Source organism: Neodiprion pinetum, chromosome 3 (genome assembly GCF_021155775.2).
Source record: "Neodiprion pinetum isolate iyNeoPine1 chromosome 3, iyNeoPine1.2, whole genome shotgun sequence".
Classification (NCBI taxonomy): Eukaryota; Metazoa; Arthropoda; class Insecta; order Hymenoptera; family Diprionidae; genus Neodiprion; species Neodiprion pinetum.
This window is the reverse complement of record NC_060234.1, coordinates 30,239,900-30,260,046: the sequence shown is the minus strand read 5'-3', so window position 1 is coordinate 30,260,046 and position 20,147 is coordinate 30,239,900. Positions and strand designations below refer to the sequence as shown.

Below are 20,147 nucleotides of genomic sequence, written 5' to 3'. Positions count from 1 at the left end.
TTGGAAAATTCTCTCACCGCATTCACGATATTTTTGTGAGAATTATTAAATCAAACTGTAATAGCTATGGCCGTTATGGTTAAACGGTCTCTTCGCGTAATGCGGGATTTTGCACTGTGGATAGAACTGATACCATAACTGAGGAAAAATTCATGCAAATCTCACAAATGGTTCGCGAGATAAGGACACTCCTTTAAAAATACATTTTCCCCTCCCTTATCCAAGCTCCTCTAACCATTCCGTTCGAATTACGTATACCAGATCTACAAATTGTCTACCATAAGGGTATCTCGGTGATCAAATTTCACTCAAGATAGGTTACTCTGTTAAAAATTCCACAAAAGCAGAATAACGCCGGAGAGGACGGGCACCTCAATAGAGTATTTCAAAACGTTATTCAAGGATGCTGAAACAATTGCAAGCTCTCGCGTGACGATCCAGGAATACGTAAATCAATTTGCACGACACGAGTTGGTAGCGAGTTTATAACTTCAGGATGTAACACGAGGTAGCAGGAAAAGTAATTTGCAAATAGAAAAAGAAGAGCTTTGTCTATTTAACTCGCGAGTCGAAAGGTGCGGGGAACTCGCTGTTTTCACGGTTTTCCAGCATCATTACACAACCGTGTAACAAACCATCCGGATATGCGCGAGGCACAATCGAATACGAGTAGCCGTAAAGGTGGGTTGTTTTGCAGAAGCGGCTTCCGCTGCGCCTCCGGGTTTCCGTTTCACGTCCCTCGCGCCTCACCGGCTATGCCCATCCCTCTCGGCGTTTCTCCTTCGTGGTGAACTTAACAAAGCCGTAAAAGAATAAATGGCGCGGTATGCGCGAAGGGAGATAAGTGGTGGGTGCCTCCTTGTTTGTTAATCTAGCAGAGCGGGCCCGGATCATCTGTTGCAAGCTGTTGCGGCAGAGGATGATCGCTAATGGAGTTAGTCTCTACCTCTCTACGGAACGCAAGACGCGAGGCAATCAATCACGCGTAGTCAAACAGAATACTGCGTGACCTCTTTCCGCCTTCCTCTCGACCTTACCCGGCCTTACATTCCCTTACCCAATTTAACCCTGTCTTACCCGCTTTGCCGAGATTCGCCTGCAGTTTTACATTTGCCATCTTTTGCTCGACTTCGGGGATGATTACTTAAAGTAACAGGATAAGCCATGTGCTTATTTTTGTTCATTAAGCTGTCCATTTCCGTGAAAAATAATCAATCCAATCGGCACGTCTGCAACGAATTAGGCAGGTGAAACATATTTTTGCCATCAAAACGCCGTGTCAGCCAAAACTTTATGCTACGATGAGCGGTAACTTTTTTAGGGATGTTTCGGGTCTCTGAGCGAGCCTGAAGACCGCATGTTTAGTGTATGATATAAAAATTTTAAACTGATGTATACATACACCTACTCATTGATTTTAAAGTTACCGCTGTTAGGGTCTAAGAACTCTGACAACGACGAAGTCGAGAGGCTATCGCTTTATTCGTTGTACCGTCAGATAGATTTTCTTATTATCGTAAGAAATCTGTATTGTATAAATAATCAACAAAGTGTAACTGCAAGATACGCAGATCAGTGAACTACTTTACTAAATTACAATTCAAATAAAATCGGGTGAATGCTAGCGAAAAAAATGATTGGTGGACGGCAGATATTAAACAAAAGACATTTGTCAGAAATTTTCCCCCCCGTCGGTATATAGGATGAGTGAAATTCATTGTTTCAATCTCCCAAGAAGAAAATTCTCCCTCGCGGAATTCCCACGGATAAGCGAGAGGCTTCGGAACGCGAATATTACATAGCTCGATGTATACACATCTGTTGTGAAGTGAGGCAGTCGTCAGATTGTCCAGTTCACGAGGTGGATGATTTAATTTATCCGTTACGAGAAATCGATATCAGCCTCCGGAAAAGGCTGCTCAGCTGCCTCGACTATACAAACATATTCCGAGTGAAATGGAAATGCATTAAACGAAAACCCATTCATCAGTCGCAAAGAAAAGAGAAGGAGGAATAGAAAGAAGACGAGAAAAAGAATAATTTCATTTAATAAAGCTGACGAATCGATTTAGGCGCCTCGCTCAGTTTCGCGCGTTTTTCTTTCACGCAGATAATCGATTCTCGGTAGTCTTTCCTCTTCTACCGATCTCATTACATACCCGCGTGAATTCAGGCACGGAACGACCTGATACAGATCGCAACTAATTTCTCATTGAGTCAACCATTATCAAACGTACGCGTTACAGTCGATAATGTCTTTGAAGTTGGACTAGCGGCGCTGCTGTGGCCCCATGATGAAATCCTGTTCACCAACCACGTTATCCACGCCCTGCACCGAAGCGATACCCGTCCAACTCTGCGGCTAACAAATTAACACGTTTCATCAGGGAACATTCTGCTCCGCGAATGTCCCGCCCTCGTCAGCACTTTGACAATTCGTACGGGACGAAACCGATCGCTGGTAAATCTGCAGGGGAAGAAGTCGGGCCGTACAGAAACAATTAATTACTCGTCCAATACTTTTCCAGCTCATGTTTCTATACGTGATACGTATTGTACACGTAAGCGCGAAGCTGTGACGAACTGCAAGTTCGTACATGAAGCACACCGCACGCGTAACGAAGTCGGCAATAACTAGCAGCTATTCTACTGGTTGCATTGCCGGAACCAGATTAATCAGCGCAGCAGCTCGTACATATATTTCATATCCATATACACTTGACTTCGTTTATGAGATAAACTTTGCCCATTCGCATTCCCGATCCTCGTACCCTTCCCCTGTTACAAACGCAAATACCAATGGGGCACGTACCATGCATTAGCTACCGTGGCCAGCAACACTGACTTACATTACACTACCTTGTACGTGCGGTGCACTGGTTCCTTACATTTTCAGTAAGTACCTGCAACGAGCGCTTGAAACACGAGTGGGATACGTTCTGTTAGGAGGTATTGGTCAAGTTTACCGTGAACAAAACGAAACGAAACTCAAGATGACGTAATCCAACGCCACGTAACGTAACGCAACGTAACGTAGGGTAATGATCGGGCGTAGTAATGAGGACAAATGAAGTGGGTGAATTATACGCGAACGTCCCTATGGGAAGCAGGTACTCGCTCGCTCATGAGTTATTCATGGGAGTCTATCATAGCCACTCCATCCAGATTGTGAGATTAATCGCGCGCGCAAACTCCTTTGCCGGGTGGCTCGCACGGGTCGACGTATTCATTTGGCGCGAGGCGGAACAGTGAGATGTGAAGTGGGACGAAGAGGAGGAGGAGGAGGAGGAGGTGAGAGAGGGGGGGGGGAGGAGCTACGGACCGGGAATGATGGATGCTGCGTTTGGATAGCGTTACTAGTCACTTCGGTTTCCCCCCAATTAGCGCCACCCCCGAAATGACTCGCTTCGCCTACGAGTACCCCTCTTATCTCTCTTTGCTGATCTCTTCTTTTATTCCCCGTTAATTTCTGCCATCTCAATGTCTCCCCCTTCAACTCCATCCGCAACGCAGCCACTCTTTCGAAAACATGGTATCACACCGTACTCGAATAATCGGTTTCGATCTTTTGATTTTAATGACAACCGTCAAACTCGCTTCAAACAGTGTTTCTGTACCACATCTGAAGTACATCCGCAATCAGATCCTTGAAATTCCACGTGACGAGTTTCTTGCTCGTCGTCAGGAACGGGAGTCTTTAGTGTTTGCACGGGCGGACTTTCACCTGCCAAACGGATCTTCGAGGATCGGTGACTCTGATGGCTAAATTAATACAGCAAACACCTTTCCACCCTCAGTCATCGCTCTCCCTGAAGGTGTGCTCGGGGTGTCTGGCGCCAGGATGCTCTCGAGAACGGCAGGCGCTCTCCTCTTCACTTGGCGTCCCCGAGCCATGTTTTACGCATCACAGGGAGCCCTTCAAGTGTCTTATGAACAAAGTACCCAATGACGGCTTTTCCGGGAGCAAAGTAGCTTTTGCAGCCAAGTTCTGAGCCTGTTGCTATTCACGGAGAAGGAGGGTGGTGGCGGAGAAGGAAGGGACAAAGGGTTTGTACACGGGCGTACAATGTTTCACTAATAGGGACGTGTAGCTCATTGCCCTCCCAAAAAAGTATCAAATATTTTTATTCCTCTAGTTATTTTCGCCTTCCGCTTTGCCCAGCCAAGTTGATTGTCTGTTGCACTAGACGGTGAAATAACAACACTGTGCGTATCACTATGGTACTTTCAAATTTGGATTAATACGTGTGTAAATATGCAGACAGCATCACTACGTTGGATTTTTGACTGATTACTTATATGAGTAAAAAAAAAAAAAAAGAACAAAAAGTCGATGTCAGCAAACCCGAGGGCTGTATTTTAACGAGCTTTCGTGAGATTAAATTTTTCATTTTCTATTTATAAACGGACCGAAACCTTACGTTCGTGGGAAGTGAATTACCTACTCACTTGTACCAGATTTGATCTGTTACTTCGGATATTTTTGTTTTGCATTTTTTTTTTTTTTTTTTTTTTTAATCAACGTTTTACGCAACGAACACATTGGTCACTTCGTTTGGTTATACATAATAATATATGATACAGCTTCGCCAACATTAAGTTGAATCCATTCCCAGTTTCATTTTTAATAATCACGGGGACATTGAGGTTTACAGGGATTTATACCTCGCGACTCATTGCAACGAGTCAACTTTCGTGTTTCGTGGCAGGATGTTTGCTCAAGCTTTTGTAAATGCCGACTCGTGATACAATGGAGGGTATACGCCTTATTCCTACGCCCCGTAAACATCAACCGAGAATTTGATGGTAAATAAATTACGTCGCAAGTTAAGCCTCCTCTCCGTCGACTATTGTCCAGGTGTTTTCTGGTGAAGTTTGAGAGCCTCGTTCAAAGGGGCTACTGCAGGGTTGTACCGCGTGTTTTATGAGTATCGTACCTACCCTACCATCACCCACACCACACATCCAGCCAGCCAGCGAGCCAGCGAGCCAGCCAACCAGCCAGCCACGTCTCGTAAAACGAAATTGGGGTGGTATTGCAGGTAGTCGATTAACTCGTCGCTTTACTCCTCCGGACCTCATCACGGGCCCCTCCACCGGGCCCGGTTCCTCGCCCTCGGGATCGTCGTCATTGAGCTTTGGATTAATTTTTATTAGGCTTCGCAGACGGAGCGATTTGCCAAACAAAGTCCAAACCAATTGCATTATATCACGAGAATTGAATGAAACGGCGCGGCGCGAGATGAGAGCTTCGCTGCACGGGCATCCACGTTCTCTGCTCCACGCACGCTTGTGTATCATCCGTGCACCTATAGACACAAGCCTGCCTAAATCCTTGGTAAATATTTGTCAGGTTAGGTTAACAGCTTCGGATGGTTGCCAGGGCTGGCCCGGACTTTGTTAAAGCCTTTCCAGAACTCGTGTACTACAGTGCGCGGTCTACACTCTTGCGCGTACCTTCGTACCCCATCTCCGTTGTGGACCCTAAGCGAGATATCCGCAGATGGGTATAACCTCTAAGTGGGTTTGAATGCCTGCCGCGGTATACCGGGTTATGGTGCTTTTTTCCTTATTCCCTTTTTTTCCCTGCCACCACCGCTCTTTTACAGCTTTTCAAGGGCTTCACAAATCGGACGCAGCATACGGTATAAAGGAAGAGATTTCTGTTCCTTCGCGACCACTTTTATTCCCACCGCCTGCAACTACCACTTCAACTTGAGATTTTTTGTCACCATTTACGGAACGACCAAGTCTGAACGAAGTTCGGGCGGACGACGAACGTGCATGCATACATAGGTATACCGTACATACGCGTACATATGTAGGGAAAAAGTCACACTGTCCCGCGAAAGATATAGATAACTTACGACGAAAACTTGCAGTGCAAAACTATGAAAAAGTAATTCTACCCCGGCGGAGCAATTTCACGAGCAAGTGCCGCGCTTGTAAATCCGATTTGGAACGGCGATTAAGGCCGCTTTAGCGTTTCTTACCCATGTTTCTTTTTCTTCTTCTCCCTTTTCTTCTCAGGTTCTTATACTATAAATCCTTCTCCTCTGCGCACGTTGCTCAAAGACACAAATAGCATTTCTATACCTGAAGGTATTCCTCCTGCATCGCCAATATATATATTGTAACGATTTAGGCGTTACGTTAATAAAATATGGATCCGCGAGTTTATTTATTATCAAATCAAAGGCGTGAACAAAAATATCGTGATAAATGCTTTTAATGCAATATACGTGTTTCTTGTTTAAAGTCTGAAACAAGACTGTTTTTACAATAATATCGGTTGGCGCAGCAACCTTATTCTTTTTAAAGACATAAGAGGTTTATAAACGTCTTTTATCTATGCTGACTACTAGATCATTAAAGAGGGGGCAAAACGGGTGATTTCACCCTTTGTAACACTACTCCCCCCCGAGGAAAAGAGTCGTCCCGACTCGGGAAAGATAAAATAATTATAAAAGTATTGTAGTAGTCAGTGCTCAAAGGTGAGTTGGAGCTGTGGCTCTAAAAATTTAAGAACTCCCTTTTTCACTATCTGGCATTTGCCCACAGTCTCAAGGTAAACCACAGAAAACCTTGAGCAGATAGTTGAGCGTTAAATAATCTCAAAAATTTATGTGCCATGTTTTATAAAGGTTAGTGTTAATGAGTGTTATGTGGCTTCATGAATTCAAAGTTATCCGCAACGGCCCAGATTGATGTCGGGAAGAAATTCAATCTTCTTCATGAAGGATCCCTTCGAAACAGGTTCGGATGAAATCATCGAACCGGGAACCGACAATTCCAGGACCAAATAAGACGAAAACAGACTTCTCTTCATAGGAAATAAGGAAATCGGGGGGTGACTGAATCTAGAGCTTCTTCTGAGACAGCACACCCTAGAGTTTGGAGGACAAATGTGAGTGGTGGTATAACAATTCAAATTCACTGAGTGAATTTGGGAGAATACTTGAATAAAATAAATTGAATATGTATTCAAAAGAAAAGAAACGATCTTATCTGAATTATTTCTGCGTCCTTCTTCAAAATAAAACCACCAGTCATCCTCAGGAATCGGGGAAGATTGGAAGGAAAGGGCTGTGTCAAATAACCTGAAAAAGTGCTCACAAAAACTGACACTTAAGGTTAATAAAATGTGAAAATCAAGCAATCGCTCATCGACCTCGAAAAATAATCGTGGCTCATTTCACATTATTCCTTAAACCAAAGCCTATCCGACACAAAACTCGATTCCAGAGAAGAAGTTTCTAGAAAGAAACAACCGAAGAAAACAAATTTCAAATTGATTAGCAACGCAGAAATAACAAATCATTACAAGAAAAATCTTCGTCGAAGACAGACTCAACTAGTTCCTCCTTTTCAAAAAAATGTCAATCATAAAAACTCCGCCCGTTTCCGCCCTCATCAATGCGGGCGTAATTACTTCCAGTTTTCCGTGGGAGGACATAAAAAAAAAATGTCACAAGAGGAATTTAAGATCTATTTTGAAAATCAGTGGAAGACCCTGAAATGTGGTCGGGGTGAGACCGTAAGGGAAAAACATAAAATGGGACTAATATGCCTAAACTGCTGGATTACTCGGTAAGTTCTTATGCAAATTTTAATCAAAAAAAAAATATATAAGTTCCCCGTGTCTGATTTATTTCAGCGCGGACATAAAGAACTTCTACGAGCTCAAGGAAACCCATCTTACCTTCGCGGGAGAGGGCAAAACTTGTCGCGAATGTCGAAAGAATTTACTCGCAACAAACTCCACCGAAGACTGCAACGACTGTGCAGAGGTCAAGTCCGCCTTAAAGATTATGGCGGAACAAATTTTTGAAATTTAACTTTTTTTTTTTACATATGTAACCTCTTATTGCACCATTCGTCGTTTTTTTTTTTTTTTTTCTTTTTTTTTTATCTTGTTTTAATAAAGAAAATTAAACTTTATTTTTCGTTTTTCTCTTAATTAAGAATACTTCCTCATTATTCATATCTGAATTAACTCCCGCACATCATAGACGTACAAAAATCTTTGAAAACTTGATCGGCCGTAGCTTCTGCATTGATAACTAAAACAGGAGCCGATAAAGAAGAAAAGGTTTGTTTCACTAGCCAATCTTCATGAACCTCATGGATAGTTCTGAGTAGCTCTAAAGAAATACTCGATTCTTCCTCACGAGAACGGGAACTAACTCGAGCAAAAGAAGTTTCTGGGGAAACTCGCAAATAAACAATTAAATCTACTCTGAGCTCAGACGAGCGAATGAGAAGATCAAAATTTTTTGTCAATAAATGAGATTCGAAGTCGCGGAAATTACCTAATCTTCGACGAGCTTCTACAAAACAATTGCTACTGAATATCGATCTTTCCATCACCTTTACAGGCAATGAAGTCGTCTGCAGATGTCTATCTAACATAACCATTTGAGCGAAATGTTGAAAATAATAGCAATAACGATCTGGGTTCTGGTACATCAAATCTAAAAGATTAATTCCGGCTACATTTCGATATTCTTCAAGAGGTTCTAAAAGTGTACAGACCTGGCGATCTGCTAAAAACCTCTTGGTCAAAGTTGTTTTTCCGCATCCGATATTTTCTTCAATAATAATCGTAAGCGGTCGAGTTTAACTCAAATGAATTCCGAAAGGTAAATTCTTCTCCCAATCGATGACCGACTGTAAAGAAGGCCAAATCGATCACAGTCGTCAAGGGTGTTCGTTTGAAGATCTAACCTCGAAGGATGTTCCTGGTCTTGGAGAGACTGTTCCAGGTTGATCTTCTTCAAATGGAGCAAGACGATCCAAGTGAACCACTTTCTGACGCGAATGAGGAGATCTTCGGATTCTATAAACAACATCATTTATCCGGTTAACCACTAAGTAAGGGCCTTCCCAATTCCTTTGTAGTTTTGGACATCGTCCTTTCTGTCTTCGAGGTTGAAAGAGCCAGACAGAATCCCCAGGATTAAATTTTAAATCTCTGGCTCGAATATCATAACGAGTTTTCAATTTATCTGAAGCCATAGAAATTCTATTCCTAGCAAAGTGATGAATTTCTTCTAAACGTTGTTGTAATGAAAAGGCATAATCTGTTTGATGCTGTCTTTGCACAGGAACAGGGCCTTTCTCTAAATCTGACGGAAGTCGAAGATTTCTTCCAGTAAGCATGAGGGCTGGCGTCTGTTTCGTCGTCTCATGAATCGCAGATCTGTAAGATAAGAGGAAGAAAGGAATCCAGGAGTCCCAGTCTCTCTGATTCTGCTCTACGAAGGACGACAAATACTGTAGTAAAGTCCGATTCAGACGCTCTATCATGCCGTCAGATTGTGGATGCAAAGGAGTTGTACGAGTTTTTCTAACCCCTAAAATCTGAGTAACCTCTTTCATTAAGGTCGACTCAAAATTTCGGCCTTGATCAGTATGAAGTTCTAGAGGAACTCCGTGTCTACAAATAAATTCTTTAACGAATGCCTGCGCTACAGTAGAGGCTTCTTGATCAGCGAGAGGGACCACTTCTGGCCACTTAGTAAAATAATCAGCGATAACCAAAGCATATTTATTTCCAGAATGGGTTATCGGGAGAGGTCCAAGAATATCCATTGCTATCCTTTCAAATGGAGCTCCCACGTTATAAATCTGAAGAGAGCTTTGTCCCTTCGCTCGAGGTCCTTTCTTTGCCGTGCAGACTCGACATCTTCGACACCAATCTTCAACGTCCATCCGGCAACGAGGCCAAAAGTAGAAGTTGCGAATTCTGCCCAGAGTTTTATTTGAAGCGAAATGTCCACCTGCAGGAGAATCATGATAAAGAGCAAGAATCTCCGGAACTCGTGTCCTGGGAACCAAAAGTTGCCACCTGATTTCTTTCAAGTCTGCAGATTCCCATTTTCGGTATAAAATTCCATCAATTAAAAGGATAGAGTCCCATTGAGCCCAATAAATTTTCAAATCTGGCTCGGCTAAAGATATATCCTGCCAGTCTGGGCGAGTTTCTGCTTCTTTCCAAGACTTCACTTGATTCAAAGTGTCGTCCTCTTGTTGCGATTTTCTCCATTCCTCCTGGTTATTTTCGAAAGAAATCTTCCGTATTATAAGAGAGGGGTCACGATTTTTCTCTAATCGTGCACACTGTTTACACTCTGGCATTTCCTCGCAGGGTCTTCGAGAGAGAGCATCGGCGTTTCCATGATGAATTCCTGCTCGATGACGAATATCAAAATCGTACTGACCGAGCCTTTCTAACCATCTAGCTACCTGACCTTCGGGAGATTTAAACGAAAGTAGCCACCTGAGAGAAGCATGATCTGTACGTATTAAAAATTTCCTGCCATACAAATAATGGTGAAAATGTACTACGGTCTTAACGACAGCTAAAAGCTCTCTACGAGTGACACAATAATTCCTCTCAGTTTTACTCAAAACTCTGCTGAAATAGCTTATCACTCTCTCTTGACCTCCCTGAATTTGTGACAGAACCCCGCCTATTCCTGAAAGAGATGCATCCGTATCTAAAATAAAAGGAATTTCGACCTCTGGATAAGCTAAAATCGGCGAAGAAATAAGATTTTCCTTTAATTTCTTGAAAGCCTCTTCGCATTCCGGGGTCCAGTCAAAAAGAATCTTGATTCCGGTCAAATGATGGAGAGGCTTAGCTATACTAGCGAAACCTTTTACAAATCTTCTGTAATATGTACAAAGGCCTAAAAAGCTTTGAACTTGTTCTTTATTCTTAGGTGTCGGCCAAGAAGAAACCTTCTCTATTTTGGATGGGTCGGTCTTCACACCTTGTGCTGAAACGATATGTCCGAGGAAGCCTACTTCTTTTTGGAACAGATGACATTTTTTCGGGCTCATTTTCAGACCTGCTTGCTTCAGCCTAGCGAAAACTTGTCTGAGATTTTGAACTTCTTCTTCAAAGTTCTTGTCCAAAAAGGATTATATCGTCTAAATAAACGAGGCATATTTTGCCCGTGAGCCCATGGAGAACAGCCTCCATCATTCGTTCAAAGGTAGCCGGGGCATTACTCAAACCAAACGGCATAACCTTGAACTGCCATAATCCTCCTAAACCCGTAACAAAAGCTGTTTTTTCTTTATCTAGAGGATCCATTTCGACCTGCCAATATCCGCTCTGAAGATCTATGGTGCTGAACCAAGTTGCACCAGCTATCAGGTCGAGGGTCTCGTCGATTCTGGGTAGAGGGTAAGAATCTTTCTTCGTTATATCGTTCAGCTTCCTGTAATCGATACAAAATCGTTTGGATCCGTCCTTTTTGTTAACAAGGACGATTGGTGAAGCCCAGGGACTAGACGATGGCTCAATCACATCGTTCGCTAACATGTCTTCCACAAGCTTCTTCACCTCTTCTCGGGCGTTGAGAGCGAGTCTTCGAGGAGCTTGTTTAATTGGTGAACTCTCTCCGACGTCGATCTTGTGCTTGACAGAAGTACATCGGCCCTTATCACCACTATCTTTGGCAAAAGAATCTTTAAATTCTAGCAAAAGAGATTTAAACGATTCTTCCTGAGCTGAATTTAACGAAATCGAAGATTTCTCAACAAGGCTCCGTAAATGAAGAGGAGAATGTTGTTGCAAATCATCTTCCGACAGTTCTATTTCTCGAATTCTAGGAGGAGTCCAATAAATTCCATTCCTATTTGTACAAAGAGTTATTTCGCGATTGTTTGAAGCTAGTGAATTTCTCTTAGTCGAGATAACACAGTTATGAGCTGTAAGAAAGTCTATTCCCAAAATACCTTCATCCTCTATATCTGCTATAAAAACCTTATGTGGAGAGTCGATACACCCAAAAAGGTTAATTTGGACAGTAGCCTGTCTCAAAACCGGGGTCGTCTCTCCAGTGGCTGTTCGCGGAGAAAAAGAGGGAACAATCTGGTCATCGGATTTAAAGAGATCCGATCAAACTACGGTTACTTCCGCGCCCGTGTCTATTACCCACAGACAATCGACGCCATTAACAGTACCACGCGCGTAAAGACCAGACTGTCGCAGACTTCTAATTAAAAACTGTTCTCTAAGAGGGCTTCCACTACCAACAATCTGCGATGATTTCCGCCCTGACAAATCATCTGAAATTAGTTTTTTGGGTGAGTTCCTGTTGAAGAACTCAATTGAGGATTTGCTTCCCCTATTTCTATGTTTTTCTTACGCCAATTATACGAATTTGGATTCGAACCTTGCATCGGTTTTCCACTAATTTTCTTAATTAGAAAACAATGATTGGCGTCGTGACCTGTTTTTTTACAAAATATACAAGTCAAGCTAGTTTGACTTGTCACGACCACGTTTTTATTTATACGCTGGTTTTGTTGGTTTTGAAAAGAACCTCGATTTCTTGATTTAAAATTGTTACTGTTATTTCTATTTTTATAATTTTGAGGTTTTGACTCCTCCGAGTGTTCAACACTTCGCCTTCTTGAGGCGTTTTCAGACACCTCAATCCGACGAAGCTTGCTCAGCCCAAAATATTGCTTTCTCATTGCCTCCACCTCGAGGGCTTTGGCTGTTGCCTCCCGCAAAGAAGTGAGGCCCGATGTTCCAACGGCCATTTTAATTTCTGGATCATTAATCGCATTTAAAAAAGCTTGCGTTGCTAATAAGTTTCGAGACGGTTCGTGGTCTGGCAAAGCTATACGAGAAAGCCGTTCAATGTCCTGACTAAGAGACGCGAGGTCTTCGTCTCGTCCTTGTCTTCTTGTCTGTAATTGTGCTGTGTACAGTTTTGTTAAGTGGTCATTTCCGTACCTCAACTTTAATGCAGAACTAAGTTTTTCATAATCAGAGATTTCTTCCTCAGACAACGCCGTTAAAACGTTCAAAGCCGGCGTTCGAAGACAGGAGGCAAGACTGTGGGCCCTCATGGCGGAGTCCCACTGATTATGTTTAGCAATTGTATTAAACTGGCGTTCATAATCTGCCCATGGTATTTTTCCATCAAAAATTGGCGGTTTTAAAAGAAAAAGAGGCTTCTCATTAATCTGAGAAGCAACCTCAGGAAATCCTGAATTATTTAATTGATTAAAATGAGAATATTGAGGTCAAACTTGAGGCAAAGACTCGGAAAAACCAACCTCATTATTTACTCTCCTTCTACTAATTGGAGATTCAACTACTTCCCTAGTAAAAGGCACAGACCTTGAATCTCGAACATCCTGGATTCGTCCTGGATGTCGGACCTGTCGAACAGCGGAAACGGGAACAGGAGAAGGAACAGGAGAGAGAAGCGGCGTAACGACTCCGGAACCTCGTGGAGTGACAGCCGGTTCTCCTGAGCCATTCACCTGATGAACAGCCTGAAGAGCTGCCACAGTCGTCCGGAACAGTTCGTGTAGACTAGTTTCGGATCGTTCTTGTGCCTCTCTATCAAGCCTGCGCTGTTCCAGCTGTTGTTCCTGTTCTCTTCTTCGCTGTTCCAACTGTTGTTCTTGTTCTCTTTTTCGCTGCTCTTGTTGATCAAGAAGCAGCTGAAGAAGTTGCTGTTGTTGGCGCTCAGCAGCCTCTTGCTGTTGAGACATGATCTTCAGCAGATCAATTTGAGAGATTGTCGAAGGAATTGGAAGAGGGTCCACTGAAGGCGATGGAATTGTTTCAGGGACCCGCGGATTCTCCATAACAAAAGGTTCTTCTCCGCTACTTTCTCTTCTTCGTGAGCGCGTCAAACGACTGCTACTCATAATTAAAGTTCGCGCACTGAGTTGATTCAATTAATAAGAACTCAAGATCCCGCTTCTGACACCAATTGTAACGATTTAGGCGTTACGTTAATAAAATATGGATCCGCGAGTTTATTTATTATCAAATCAAAGGCGTGAACAAAAATATCGTGATAAATGCTTTTAATGCAATATACGTGTTTCTTGTTTAAAGTCTGAAACAAGACTGTTTTTACAATAATATCGGTTGGCGCAGCAACCTTATTCTTTTTAAAGACATAAGAGGTTTATAAACGTCTTTTATCTATGCTGACTACTAGATCATTAAAGAGGGGGCAAAACGGGTGATTTCACCCTTTGTAACAATATATATATATGCGTACGCACGTGTGTGGTTGTGCATAATGTGCGCAGTGTATGAACCTTACGGTGCCGCGGTGGGTAAATTTTCGAAATCAGTGGAAAGCCAAATTAGCATCAATACAAGTGCCACAATCACCAGCAATGCCGGAGGCGGCCAGGCGTAACACACTGACAAAGCTTCATGCAAATTGAAGACAATTAGAAATTTTGGCTCAAAGCAACGCCAAGCAGCGCTAACACCAGGAAGTAGCGTGTACTTGCGATTTGAGTTTTGGTTGTGGGGAATTCCGCTCCTGAAAGGGAGAATCAGAGAATCTCATCCCTGGCAACGGGTAACGTGACCCCGGATGAACTGCGGCGACCGCTTTGACCGGGTTGTCGGCTATGGCGCAAATTTGGCTCTGTACACCGCCGGCCTGTGTACGTACTTGGCTGCCATGCGTGTTACGGGTTTTCTACAGCGCCACTTTGACTCCGATTCGTCCGATACGGGCAGAAGTGACGGGAGAATTTACATACGAATGAAGGTGTAATCACCAATTTATACGACGATAGTTAATGGAATAGTAATAGAATTATCATTGACTGAAAATTCGGACGATAATCAACGTAGTTCAGCAATCGTAGGTTGTCAGAATAATTAACGATGGGACACCGTCACCCGGTTTATCCATCTACGCTATAAATACGGAATTTTCCCGACGTTTATGAACGAATAAACCTGAAATTCTACTATACTATAAATGAAAATCCGCGCTCTGAACTTTTATCTCATTACCCTGTATCCGTTGAACCGAAAACACGGTCGTTCAACTCGAACTGTCATAAATACGCAATCGAAGATGCATTTACCTGAACTGGGACACCGGAATATCTGGCTATGCATGATAATATCATATCATAGGTGTATTAAAATAACAGCGCTACTTTTATCAATACTACAAATATACAGGTATAATTATATTGGTCTTCAAATTTCCTGGCAGTATATTCGAAAATTAGTTTCCAACAGCTGCACGGCTGGAAGGCGAAGTACAGACGTGAATTGTCTCATCAATGTTATCCAATGATTAGAGCTCCCTGTGGGGATATTCGGACAAAAGGTAGCATTTCAATATTTTAAGCTGCACGTAGCGTTAAGGACGCAAGGATGGTAATTGAGGGTTTCAAATGTAAGGCTGGCATTGAATCATGGATGCCACTGACAAATTCATTCTATCTTAGTCTGCATCATTCATGTCGCAGGTATAAGCCAACAGATTTTCACTTCTGATAAATTTTCCTACAATTAGCCCGCATAGAATACCGAATCTTCAATAATTCACAAGAGTAATTGTACTAACGACGTACAATTATTCCTGGAAATAATTGATATCGTAAGAATGTGAAAAAATAATAATTCGCCGTGAAACATGGGAGAAAAAAATGCATCTGGATACGCATGAAATGAAAAATCACCCTTCGCGCATCCCTTTCCCCCGAGTCGCGGCATGTCTTTGAAAATGAAATGGTTCCATCAGCCCAAGTCTCCCTTGCATAATTTCACAAGGGATAAGGAATGAAGTGGGTGATCATCATCATGGCGCACGTATACGCGAGGGCTATAATTGAATGAAGTATAAAATATTTAAGTGGCTGAAATTACGTTGTAGCAGCGAGGTGGGTATGTATTCAAAGCGCAGGCATTTGTCGTCCAACGATCGTGAAAACTATAATACTCCTCAGCGACGCATCGTGTATTAACGGTTGAGAATGGACCACGAGGAAGCTTAGGGACATGAAATAAAACAAGCTTCTCCTGCACATAATGCGCACAACTTGAATAAACAGTCGCAGCACCAATTTTCCATTTTGCAAAGAGTTTCAGCCGCTCGGGTACGTCATTCGCCACACTTGCCGGCCCCGCTTGCAGCTTTAAAGCCGTACGTTTCGCTCGTGCCGACGACGTTTAGTATCCACCGCAGTAAAAACATTGAAGTGTTATCACGGAGCAAAACTGCCCGAGCTTTACTTGCACATATGCGATGAACAAGGAGACTTTACAGGTGAAAAGCCAGTCATCGAGCCAAGCACCACTCTCTTCCCTTCCACAGGTTACAGCTGTTCCGGTTCCGAGGAGGTATCGCTGCGCGAATATTACAGAAGTCGAGACGTCGCGGGTATGAGCCGCGTAAGCCCCGGAGGTTCCTGACATCGCCGGACATTCCGGCAGAAATATCTCGCCGTCGCGCATCGCCCGCTTAACTTCTTTGTCGAGGCTCGATCCGGAGCAGATATCTTTTTCCGCTCCTCCCAACTCTCGGGGTATAAATCTATTACGGAGCGCCGACATTCCGCGGGGGCTTGGCATGTTGGCTGTTGTTCAAATGGTCTATCCGACAATAAAAAGCGATGCACGTCTCCTGGAAATCCTCTACTTCCGCGAGATTTAAACGCACACCCCCAACCCGACCCGCGGAGCTACGTCTGTCCCTCCATCCCTCCGTCTCGCTCTTTTTCTCCTCTTCCTCTCGTCCTTGTTGCCGTCACCACCGCGCGGCTCTTCTCCCCCCCCCCCCCCCTCCACTGTCATGCTTTCCTCCTCCTCCTCCTCCTCCTCCTCGTCCTCGATCCCGGCATCCCTTCCTTTCCGCGCCGCTTCCACTACTATCTCTACTCCTTTTTCAATGCAGGGAAAGAAACGTGTTTGTGTTTGGACTCCGGCCAGATAATCTACGGCAATAAATTTCTCTGTGTACAATGCCATGTGATTGGTTTTATCTATCGGCACTGTGCGGTGGTGGGTGGCGAGGAAGGCTCGGACCCGGTACAGGCACCTAGATTCCGACCGCTATCCACGTTGCACGCATCAAGCTTTCGCCCCGCAAATCGACTCGAACCGGAATGATTTCTCTTCCATTTACTACCTCCTATCTCATCCTCGGAGTGAAACTTTCAACGGGCGATTCGCGCTCAATGCACGCCGCTTCACTACGATTCGGAACAATGATTTCGATGCATATCGATCCTTTCTACTGTGTCCTTTATTTACTACTTTTATTTTTATTTTATTGTTTTCTTTTTTACACGCTTACGGTTCGAAGTTCGCCCCGATTGCTCGGGTATGTTAATTCGCTTAATGGTGCGGTGGCGCGTTGAAAGTTAAAATAAACCAGTGATGTACCTCTACCTATCCTGCACCGATCCCAAACTAACTTTCTGAGCGCCTCCTATTTAAAGCACGTATGTTCGTTATTGGGCAATAAATTTTGATTAAAGCGGAGAGGGAAATTTGGTCGGATACTGACTTCTAGTTTTCCCCCCCGTTAGGTTGTGGAACTTTTGAACCGAACCGGTTGTTGTTAATTCGCTAATGTTACTATAACCTGACCCCAAGCTTTGCCGTCGAGAAATTATTGCTTCGTATCGCCCGATGATGGCACTATACGTTACACCATTTACAATGTGCCGTATGTTTCCTGCAGGTGACCATTAGCCTTAATCGTAATCGGTGTTCAGCCACGAGTATACAACAACCTTCGCCCTTTCCATATCCAACATACGCATCCGTACAGTTATACATCGAAAGTGTTGTGCAAATTGATGTCGACACTCGTTATAATTCGAGTGCAAAGATTTCACATTCATTATGTCAACGAGATAGCATGAAATATTTTACCATTCAAACAAACGTATTTCGATGGTGTAACGTTGGTAAAAGTAGGAACGCATAAATTTTTGCGAACGCCTGCGTAACTCGTGGTGAGATATGATACGAAAGTGAAAAATTTGTGAAACGGTTGAAACAATCTATTTCTGAATTTTGTGACAGGCGGGATCAGTCGGCGCGATCCACGTTGGGGTGTGTAGGCAAAATTTTATGATTCATGGGATCGCGAGCGTAAGAGATTCGGCGAGTGGAACAAGGTTGCAAAGGATCGAATCAATCATCCGCGTCGTTTGATTCGATCGATCGTATCTAGGAAAGTGACCGTTGTCAAAGTTGCGTTGTGAAACCGCACGAGTTAACTTGCGGTAGCTGTATACGAAGTTCGATTGAAACTGTTGAAGTAACGACAAAGCCCCAATTCGGCAAATACGTTCCGAAACGTCGCGATGCGGTTTCGTGCAAGGAAACGCACTCTAAGCACGATGGCGGTGTAGCGGGGTGGTGAAATCCTGAATGCGGTTTTGCAGCTGGATCCTCGAGCCGAACAGTGAAAGGAGTGAGTTGGCAGAGAAGTTGTCGCGCGGTTCTCTCGGCATTTTCTCTATGCGAGGAAAACAGGGTGTGCAGCTGGCGGTTCACTCTTTGCGGAGAATAGGGACAGTTTTTCACCTCGCTACCTCTTTTAATGTCGCATGCGCGAGGAAAACCACCCTACTTCACCCTCCGACACCCACATCTCCACACGCACACACACTCACTCACTGACTCACGCACGGCTGCACGGCCGACGAAGAGAGGAGAACTCCCGCATCTTGCCGGCACACAGTCGTGGCGCCAACGGCGAAACTTACTGTCGTATCAATACTACGGTATCCCCATTGTTTTCCCGAGATAACGTACGCGCCGAACTCTATCCCTCTGCGTATCTCGCACTCAGCACAACCCGGCGTTGAACAATCGGTGTAACTTGACAACGCGCAATCGCGGCCAGCTCTTCTGGCTGATTGTAAGTCAGAAATTCATGGCCCATAGTCGAATCTCCGTGATTCGTTGTGCGCGGCGACTTTGCACGAGCATGCGGGCGCCCACCCCTGAATACCGTTGTTATTATACGTCTGACAAATCTAAGGGAAAGGGGAGTGGGTGAAAGGGCCGACACGCGGGGACCAGACGAGATTCTTGAGAATTGCCGGAATCCGGAGGTAACGCCGAGGGGGAAAAACACCATCGTCGTAACATCGCTGAACCCCCGATGAGTCACGTAAACTGCATGTGACGAAAATTCGCGAGTCACGATCGAACATCCCCGCAGGATACGAGGTCGTGGAATGGAGCAAAAAGCGCGCGACAATAGAAATATATTCGTCCGATATTCTGCGGTTATCGTGGAATTCTGTTGGTTTTTTTTCTCTCTCTCTCTCTCTTTATTTGGTTGTTCGTTGATGTTTATTTTGTTTTATTCGAACCGAAAAATTTGGAGTCCTCTGCAGGTAACGAGGAATTAATTTATAGAATGAATATTTTCACCTACCTTTGACACAAGGTACATAAGCCAGCCACAAAGTGACACTGAAAATCAGGAACAACTTAGTTATGGTCATTTTTACGCAGCATTCGATTACAACATTAACGCGACCCGGAGTTCAGACAGTGACTGGCTCGTGGATCGCTGTTCTCCAGGAATAACGCGAAACGCATGCGTCCTGGCCCACGTGCCAAACTCTTCCACCCCCCGACGTCCGTCCACCTCCACACCCACGATCACCTGAGAATTCCTATACGCGAATTGGAAGGCACATGCGAAAGTAGCACCCTAACCATTCTCGTAACAAAAAAGAAAGTAGTTTTCGCTGCATCGTCGATCCGCTTAATAAGATTCGCGAAAATTGTGCAGGGATCGTAATATACACTCTCGAAATTATACCGTACGGTGGATTTATGGTGTAGTTTGATACTTGCAAGCGTTTGCTTTTCCGAGATTTTTCCACCCCCTACCTCTCTCCTTAAATTTTCATTCGTATATTATTCTTCATTCTTTTTCTCCTTGTTGCCTTCCATTTTTATTCCTTCACTCTTCTTCTTGTTTTTTTTTTAACAATTTAACTGCGCCGAGTTGAACCCTGGTGAAAATTTCGATGAGTTATGATTTTCTCATTTATTCCTCAGCAGTTTACCGCGAGTCTTGATTACCGCAGGATTACGCCAGCCCGCGTTCTCCGGGATTAGTGTTACGGAGCTGGCGGACTTTTGAGGAAAAAAATCTGTTTGTATCAAGGGGAAAGAAAACGTCGGCGGAAAAAGAAAAGCGTCGCGATATTTTTCCCCTCCCCCGTGGGTAATATCAATCGGTGTACAATATCCGATGGGAATCCCATTACTTGACATACTTGTTAAAAATATCTCAATTCCCACGAGGGTCGTACTTTAACACCCGAGTTCACTTTTTCTCATTTATAATTTTCACACG

At 43.8% G+C, this 20,147-nt stretch overlaps 2 protein-coding genes and 1 long non-coding RNA gene across 3 annotated transcripts in view; 1 reads left to right on the top strand and 2 right to left on the bottom strand.

Annotated features, from left to right (window-relative positions):
* LOC124214489 (lachesin) overlaps window positions 1-19,316 on the bottom strand; it is a 147,790-nt gene extending 128,474 nt beyond the window's left edge. The window contains exon 1 of the mRNA XM_046616790.2: window positions 19,212-19,316. Within this exon, the coding sequence (XP_046472746.1) occupies window positions 19,212-19,281 (70 nt within the window). The 5' untranslated portion in view covers window positions 19,282-19,316. The remainder of the gene's footprint in view (window positions 1-19,211) is intronic.
* On the bottom strand, window positions 6,550-13,787 carry LOC138190553 (uncharacterized). The gene is made up of 2 exons (XM_069134222.1): window positions 13,151-13,787; window positions 6,550-7,121 (listed from the first exon to the last, which is right to left on the bottom strand). The coding sequence occupies exons 1-2, from the start codon at window positions 13,687-13,689 to the stop codon at window positions 6,686-6,688; spliced, it is 975 nt and encodes a 324-aa protein (XP_068990323.1). The 5' UTR covers window positions 13,690-13,787; the 3' UTR covers window positions 6,550-6,685.
* On the top strand, window positions 10,940-11,862 carry LOC138190654 (uncharacterized). The gene is made up of 2 exons (XR_011176664.1): window positions 10,940-11,003; window positions 11,096-11,862. It is a non-coding gene; the product is annotated as an uncharacterized lncRNA (long non-coding RNA).
* Window positions 19,317-20,147: the final 831 nt, after the last annotated feature.

Excerpts from the sequence above, each read along its gene's own strand:
- LOC138190553 (XM_069134222.1), bottom strand. The coding sequence starts at position 13,689 with ATGAGTAGCAGTCGTTTGACGCGCTCACGAAGAAGAGAAAGTAGCGGA. Across the intron at positions 7,122-13,150 it reads CAGGATGTTCGAGATTCAAG|TTTTTGTGAGCACTTTTTCA; the intron begins GTCTGTGCCTTT and ends CTTAAGTGTCAG.